Source organism: Seriola dumerili, unplaced genomic scaffold (genome assembly GCF_002260705.1).
Source record: "Seriola dumerili isolate Sdu_G_001 unplaced genomic scaffold, Sdu_1.0 BDQW01000513.1, whole genome shotgun sequence".
NCBI lineage: Eukaryota > Metazoa > Chordata > Actinopteri > Carangiformes > Carangidae > Seriola > Seriola dumerili.
This window is the reverse complement of record NW_019174768.1, coordinates 564,676-572,817: the sequence shown is the minus strand read 5'-3', so window position 1 is coordinate 572,817 and position 8,142 is coordinate 564,676. Positions and strand designations below refer to the sequence as shown.

General features: G+C 42.2%; 1 protein-coding gene and 1 long non-coding RNA gene across 3 annotated transcripts; one reads left to right on the top strand and one right to left on the bottom strand.

Annotated features, from left to right (window-relative positions):
* Positions 1 to 372: 372 nt before the first annotated feature.
* Positions 373 to 5,198, bottom strand: LOC111235531 (programmed cell death 1 ligand 1-like). 2 transcript variants are annotated; one of them, XM_022763991.1, is made up of 4 exons: positions 4,980 to 5,198; positions 3,839 to 3,876; positions 3,103 to 3,429; positions 373 to 2,322 (listed from the first exon to the last, which is right to left on the bottom strand). In XM_022763991.1, exons 2-4 carry the CDS (start codon positions 3,870 to 3,872, stop codon positions 2,171 to 2,173), a joined length of 513 nt encoding a protein of 170 aa, XP_022619712.1. In that variant the 5' UTR covers positions 3,873 to 3,876; positions 4,980 to 5,198; the 3' UTR covers positions 373 to 2,170. The 2 variants fall into 2 exon arrangements, with proteins under 2 accessions (XP_022619712.1, XP_022619711.1); XM_022763990.1 differs by lacking the exon at positions 4,980 to 5,198 and adding an exon at positions 4,663 to 4,812.
* Positions 5,199 to 7,284: 2,086 nt separating this feature from the next.
* Positions 7,285 to 7,937, top strand: LOC111235577. Its single transcript, XR_002665691.1, has 3 exons — positions 7,285 to 7,323; positions 7,697 to 7,775; positions 7,918 to 7,937. It is a non-coding gene; the product is annotated as an uncharacterized LOC111235577 (long non-coding RNA).
* Positions 7,938 to 8,142: the final 205 nt, after the last annotated feature.

Genomic DNA, 8,142 nt, shown 5'->3' with positions numbered 1-8,142 from the left:
ACACACACACACACACACACACACACACACACACACACACACACACACACACACACACACACACACACACACACACACACACACACACAAAACATAAAGAGACAAAAAGTGACATATACTTAGTACTGCAGTAGCAGCAGTGGTAGTACTACCAGCAACAAGCATTACAAGTAGTACCAGTAGTATTAGAGTAGAGGAGTAGTTGAAGTAGAGACACTTACAGAACAAGTATGTGTTACAGTAGAAGTAGTAACAGGTGGAACAAGTTACTACAGTAAATATACTCATAGCTAGTAACTGTAGTACTGATACTAGTAACTGTAGTAGAGGTTGTTACTGCAGAAAAACTCAAACATCAAATTTGTACAACTTTAACTTTTTATTTCAGAATAAAAGACCTCAGCAGCACACTCTCTTCAAACACAATGGTCAAATCAGTCATCTGCTTTTACTTTGAAAAGAGAAATGAGACGTTTGTTTCCAGAGTGATGTTTCAGGTTTAGTGCAGAATTCATGTCATTCATGTGTGTGTGTACAACCTGTCAAACACACACACACACACTTTACATTGAACTTGTATCAGAAACCTTCAACACAGATTAAATAGCAGTTAAATAAATATGACCTCAGTTATTGATACCTGATCACAATCAGGTGACTGACTGGCAACAGCTATAAGTGCAGTACAAACTAAAGTCAGCAAGGATCCAGATCCAGATCAGGTGCAGGTGTAGTTTTAGTGCAGCATATGGACACATGTGAAACAGATGTAAAGAATCTGCATTCATCAATAACTCAGATGAACTGTGAGTGTGTCGCAACAGATGAAGAAGAAAATATCTGATTCAATCAGACTGAAGTCTTCAGTATTAAATACACAAGAGGCTGAAGTTCACAGCCATGGATTCATCCTTCATTATCCAATAAATCCCACTGAGCTGTCATAATTTAATGACAGCTGTTCACAGCTGTGAACACCTGTTCAGGTGTGACCTGTGATGTTTTCCTGGGAACAGCTCAGGGCTCACCTTTTCAGGCTGTTGGACACATTTGTTTTTGTGTTCAGGTAAATTTTCTTCATGTTTTATCACTTCAACATTTTCTTCTTTGGTGTTTTGCACTTTTATAAATAAGTATAAAAAATGAATAACTAAGATTAACCTGTAGCAGCTCCTTATTCTCAGTAACTTTACATGTCAGTATCACAATACAACAGACCCTGTAATAATAATAATAATAATAATAAAGTAGCTTTGCCCTTCATATCTGATCATTAGTAACTGAAAAGCTGAAAACTATAGAAGCGTCTGAAATGAAGAGTTCTGCTCCAAACTGAATCACTCAGATTTGACCTCAACACTGAGCTTCTAAGTGGTTTTCATTAGTGGTGACAGCGCCCCCAGTGGACAGGCAGGGCCACATGTCATGCCTTACTACACCATCATATTTTATGACTTACTATGACATACCATGACCTCCTCTCCATAACAAACAGACCAAAGGGTTGACTCTCCTCTCTGTCAATGTAGTGATCTGAACAAAGGCAGAAATGACTTTAAGAGGAACCTGAAGTGGAATAGTTTGGACTATGAGGCGGGAACAGCACAGAGTCTGGTTAACCACAGGCTGAGTCACAGGTAGGGGGTTATGAAACCGAAAACCAGAACCGGTTGGATTACTACTAAAAATGTTGGAATTAGATTCCTATAGAAACTAGATTAATATATTTTATGCCATGTCTAAGGACATATACTTCTCATAGTAGCACTTGAAGACGACGGTTGATGTTTCAGTTGGTCTCTTATCACCCAGGGAACTTGCTGCAGGTGGCTATAACACAGTGAATCTTGGGGGCAGTGTAAACTCTTACTGCAGCCATTTTAACTAAGGCACAGACTGCAGAGCTGCAGCAGGTTACTTCAGGTCATCGCTGTGGAAACATTCTGGTTCTCTTGTTTCTCTCTGGTCAGTAAACACAAAGAAACCTCAGGTGAGACAGGAAGTGAGGAGCTGAGGCTGAAACGATGCAGGTGAGTAATCATTCTTTTTAAAGGAGAGTTGTGACTTTAAAGTCGTTTTATCACTGAAACTAAAGTTGTTTTGTTTTATTGGTTTTTAGAGCAGACCCTTCATCAGTTAGTGTGTGATGTTTCTGTTGAAGCTCCACGGTTCATGTGTGAACCTGTGTCCAACCCAAACTGCACAATGACAGGACAGACAGCTGAGTGAGGAGAGGGGGGGTCAGTGTTACTGCAGCGTTACCAGCTGGTGGTTCAGAAGGAGCTGGTCCTGGATCTGTTCCTGATACTCCAACACGTTTTCCTGCAACGTGAAGAACAGAGAGAGAGACACGACTCACTCACAGTATCTGGACTTTGTTTGGAAACATTATGATTCATTATTAATATCAGTCAAATATCATGATCCTTCCTCAGATGTAGGAAGTCAAACATGAAGACATGAACTCTGAGTGTTACTGTCGCTGACTTTGGATCTGAACCGGCTTTAAAGGTCTGGACCTGGTGCAGGTTTAATCTTTGTGTTGGACTCTCCAGTGGATCCAGACTCTGAGAGACGTGGTTCTGTTTGTGTAACTCCTCTGACGTGTCGGCTCCTGACTGAGAGAGGAAGAGGAGGAGGAGGAGAGGTCTCACTCCTCAGCGCTGCACCACAGACACACAGATTCAACATCGACTTGCCTCCATCAGCAGAGACCTCCGAGCATGACAAACACTTTATCCACTTCGTATGATCCAGTTTCATGACACCAAACATATTGCTGTGGCGTGAAGGAAACACACAACCTGAGCATCCCCAGTGAAGATCATCTGTTGATCAAAAGCTCCAGAGCAGCTACTAAATGGATGCTGAGGTGAAACTGCTTTGAGAGGAAGTTGACATCATATCTACAGAATAATAATGTATCATATGAATTAAACCCTGTTCAGCAGGGTATCAACACGTCCTCTCATCAATGATGTCACTGTTTTCTTTATATTTGAGAAACATCATCAGCTTCCTGTCACATGACACACATCCTCAGTGTTTCGTTTCTGACTGACTGCTGCAGGTCAAACACAACTCATGAGGAGGCGAACACACCTGTGACAGTCAGCTGGACTCTCTGCTCCACGCCTGCCTCCGGGATGTGGCACTCATACAGTCCGGTGTCCTCCTCCTGGACGTTCTGCAGGGCGATGGAGAAGTTTCCCTTCCTGTTCAGATCAGGGGGACTGATCACTCGCCCTCTGAACTTCTCGTTCTGGGTTTTCATATTGTGGACGCCGCTGATGATGTCCAACAAGATGTTGTCGTCTCTGTCCCTCCAGTAGACGTTGACCTTCTCTGGTTGAAGGTATTTTTCCGTGTAGATGCAGGGCAGGAGGACGCTGTCTCCGATGAAACCCTTGACGACAACCTGGCAGCTCACTGAAAGACAACACAACAAACACAGAGTGTGTGTGTTTACTCTGTGTGTGTGTGTGTGTGTGTGTGTGTGTGTGTGTGTGTGTGTGTGTTCGCGTTACACAACATGTTTGCTTTTTGTGTTTCGGAGTCAGACTCTGAATCAACGTCATGATCTGAGATAAAAGTGAACTAGTGAACAAAGATGAGACAGTCCAAGCTGAAGGGCATCTCCTGATGCAGCTGCTCTGATACAGATGTTGTTCTGCCTCATGAAATCACACTGCCACATCTTTACTTATTTCTTTGAGTTTTTAATAAAATAAAATATCTGTATCTGTGTCTCGGCGTGAGGTTGTTTTGTTGGAATATGGCAGGACATTTTCAACCTCAGTGCTTAAACAAAAGATAGAAAACATGTTAATACACTCACCTGTGTTCACACAAAGAAGTACGATGAACCACATGAACCTGTGGAGAAAGAAAACAGGTCAATAAATCATTAAAACATCGAACTCGTCAAATCAGAAACAGTTTAAAACGACTGGATCTGCTGGATCACTGATTTCTGACTGAAATGAAGGTAAAAGAAACGTTGAAATAAACATGGACTCTATGTGCAGCTGAGGCACATGACTCCTAATCTTCCTCAGACGAGTGGAATCACAAAATAAACACTGAGCCACATCAAACATGAGAGGTCATTTCCCTCTGTGACCTTCAATATTACAGAAAACTTTCTCATGAAGCAACTGCAGCCAGAAAATCATCTTTTACTTAAGTAAAAGTACAAATACTACGGGGTAGAAATACCCCAGATATCACAGTACAAGTTCATGATGCAGTAATAAGTGAGTTAGGACACAGTTAGACTTAGGAAGAACTTGACTGACGTCACTTTCAGTCATAAGTAGACAAAAAGTCGCTCAGGTTCTGGTTTAATTTTTTTATTGAAGTTTAATAGGTTTAAACAACAGAAGCGTAAAAGCTAATTAGCACATTGGAAAGAGGAGCTAACTCCAGGCTACTGAGGCTGACCTGTGGAGGCTTGTCAACTAGATGATTTATTGGTTCTCATTACTGTGGAGTTACTTTTAATTTAATAATTAAAAATTTGAGATGTATCAGCTTCTTATGGAGACAGGAAGCCATGCTGCTAGCTAAAGTTAGCGGGTGCTAAACTCCATTACGCCACTCCGCTTCATGTGGAAGCTAGGCGGGTTTTGGGCCTGATTTTCAGCACTTCTACAAACGTACCTCCTGCAGCGGCTCATCGCGCTTCCTTACACCTTTCAGACGCCCTACAGAGGCCTGAACTTTAGTTTAACTCGGACTTTCTCAAGCTAGCTAGTAACTCATTTAGAGTCAAGCTAGCGGAAATGGTAACGAGAACATCCGATTTCGTCATCAGCCTGTTCAAGTTTATTTAAAATATCTAATATAGACTGATTTTAATAGTTTAAATTTGTCTTTTCTACGCGTTTGGTTGTATTTGTTCACATTTATCGGAACTCAACCTGTGGTTGAAGTTTCCACCAAGTTTGAGCCAAAGTTCAGCTGTTTTTAGGCCCTACCTGACTGACTGAGTGTGTGTCCGATGTGGTTTTATATTTTCCTCTTCTCTGGACTTCACCAACTCCCGGCAGGGTTCTCCAGGTCGGCTGAGCTTTCTTTACTTTTGTTGGATATTTTCAATACATTTGGAAAGACCGTCTCAGAGTCAAAATCAAATAATTTCACTTAAAAGTTTTGCCTATTGTTTTGCCGGCGGCCGGAGGAACCATGTTCTCAGGTTGTCCGACTGTCCGTGCGTCCATTTCCACGGACCTTGAGCAAACTCCACAACATCCGGTTATCGGCTTTCATGAAGTAGATGTAAACTAAACTATTTTCTACGTGTAGTTTTATTTATTCACATTTATTCCACCAAACTTCAGCCAAAGTTTACCTGTTGTTTGGCCCGCACCTGAGATAAACTTAAAAGTCTTCAGGTTGATAAATCTGTAGCTGGTTTCTAGAGGCACGTTGACAACAATAAATGATAAATGTAGTTCTTCTTCTTTAAACTAAATATGAAGGAAGTGCATCTGACAGAAGAAACCAAAGTCAAATCAAAAAGTTAAAGTCACTTCTATATAAAATAAGAATGTTAACAATAAGAAAAAGCTGCTGCAGGGTGTGACTGCATTTCCTCCTCGGTCAGTCTTTACATCCTGTTTCACGACTGCATTCTCAGAAACAGGTGATACTTCTCACTCTCAGAAAAGACAGACAGAAAATAACTATAGCTGGTGGACAAGGGCTTCAGTTTGAATGGACTTCATGTCAAATATGAAACCACACAGACATTAAATGTTTCTTGGCTGCAGATGGTTTTATAATATTAAGAGTCACAGAGGGAAATCCCCTCTCACATGGTTTGTGTTTATTAGTGGTTCAATTTCTTTTACTTTCATTTCCTATTAAACAGAAACCTCCTGTTTTTTTCTTTCCTTTTTTTCTCAACTGACATGACATTATGGGTTAAATTTACTGTTGTGTAATGATGTGTAATGTGCATGTGTTTGCATTCTCTGTACAGATCTGTGAAAATTAATTTCCCCTTGGGGACAATAAACTAAAAAAACTGAAAAGAGGGTTATGCAATGAAAACCATGAGCAAATAAACTTTTACCAGAAGTTGTGAGGAAGTTTTTTATTTTAGTTTTACTTCTGATGGTTGTTACTTTGCTTGGCAGTCTTGGCCCTGGTTGAACTTTAGTTTCACTTTCACCTAACCACTGTGACGCAGATTATTTTCTCCTCTGAAGGTAAAGTGAACAGTTTTTAATGGTTTATTCGTTAACACCTGACAGACATTAAACATGTCCGCCATGTTGTGTTGATGTTTGGAATAAGAGTAGAAACAGAGTTAGTTGATGGTCAATAGTTGAACACAGAGTCGTTATTATTGTGGGTGAGTGGTCTGTCATTAGATTTACACTACAGGACTGATGTGGACTCAGTGTGGCGGGCTGACAACATGCGCTGTGTCAACGACCAGAGACCTATGAGAGCCTGACTCACCTCTCATCAGTCTCTTGTAGTCCTGTAGATCTGAATAACAACTCACTTCACTGCAGCTTCATGACGCCATCTAGTGGACTGATGGTAGAAGTACAGCAGCTGATGGCAGCTTCCTCTGCCTCACACTGATATGAAACAGAGAAGAAGAGCCAATCAGTGGAGGAGCAGCTGGAGAAATGATGTACATTTGAGTTGATGTGCAGATGAATGATGTGTGTTTCTCTCCACATGAAGGTAGAAAGTGTGTGTGAGCTGATGTGGATGTGAACTCAGCAGCATGGATCAGTGTGAGGACAGAGAGGAGGGAGCCCCTCCCTCTAAAACCACTCTGTGTGGGGAACATGAGAGCCAGACCAGAGCTCAGAGGTGAGATGAGGATCTCTAACTGTCCATGACTCACATCACTGCTCCATCATTATTCACACTCAAAGCTCTGTGTGTGTTAGAGACACACCACACTCTGCTGGACCTGGACCTGGACCTGGACCTGGACCTGGACCTGGACCTGGACCTGGATCTGGATCTGGACCTGGATCCAGCTGTGTGTCCATGAAAGGTGACTGGTTGATGGATCTTCCTGTTCATTTCAGGCAATCTGTTGATGGAAGGTCAGAATTAAAAACAGTCAGAAAGACGTTTCTCACTAAAAGTCAGTTGTTGTGTTTATTTAAAGATTGAAGATATTTTTCTCCAGTTTTTATTCAACATGAACATTTATCAGTTCTGTTTTTGTTTCAGGATCCAGCAGCAGAGACCAGACTCTCCTGAACCCAGCTGTCTATCTTTAAAGAGCGACGAGTTGAAGGATGTTTTCATTGTATTTAAAGGGCGACGTCCATCAGCTGATCAGATGTAAGCTGTAACTGACAGTAAGACTCAGGTTATTGTAGAAAAGAACTAGTTTGTACGACGTGTTGTTGGACCTGGTCTGAAATCAAAGTGTTTGTGTCTGTTGTGGACGTCCTCACTGGAAGGTGGAGGTAAAACAGTGGAGGGTTGGTGAGAGCTGTTGGGACTAAAGCAAACACTGAGCTGAAAGCTACAAACAGCTGCAGACTGAGCTGTTGATTCTCAGTGGGATCGGCAGGACTAGTAAACCTTTACCGCTACAGGGAGTCGTCTGATTGGCTGTCACATCCAAACGTGACTTCATGGACCTTTAGCTTGTGTCTGTCTCTGTGTGGACAGACATAATGTGAGCTCATTCTTCATGATTCCTCCACAGAGTGGACCAGGAGAGCTCAGAGGTTCCCAGCGCTCAGTCTGCCCAGCAGCATCAAACACAGCTGGACTCCATATTTATGGTCTGTACATGTACAACAACTACTGTCCCATCTGTTGTGTTCACAATAATCTCCATGCTGCACTTTCAGACCAGTGGACTGTCAGTCTGTCCAACATGGATCTGATGTTTGATGCTGTCATTCATATAGTTTTCTGTTCCAGCTGCTGGAGGAGAACATGGGTTAACCCTCTCCTGCCTATTTGCTTCTCTCCAACCTCCCTGTACTTCCACCTACCTACTCTTCACTACTGTCTATCCCTCCCGCCTCTGTACGGACTCACTACACCCTTCTCCTGCCAACATCCTACTCTCCAATTTGCCTGTACCTCCTCCTCCTGCCTACCCACCTGCTTTAGCTACTGCTGCACAGACTCTTACAAACATCC

Bases quoted from the DNA above. Each gene is read 5' to 3' on its own strand.
- LOC111235531 (XM_022763990.1), bottom strand. The intron at 3,430-3,838 runs GTGAGTGTATTA...GTTGTCTTTCAG, and splicing joins ACTTCTTTGTGTGAACACAG to TGAGCTGCCAGGTTGTCGTC. The intron at 2,323-3,102 runs GTGTGTTCGCCT...TTCACGTTGCAG, and splicing joins AGTCCAGCTGACTGTCACAG to GAAAACGTGTTGGAGTATCA.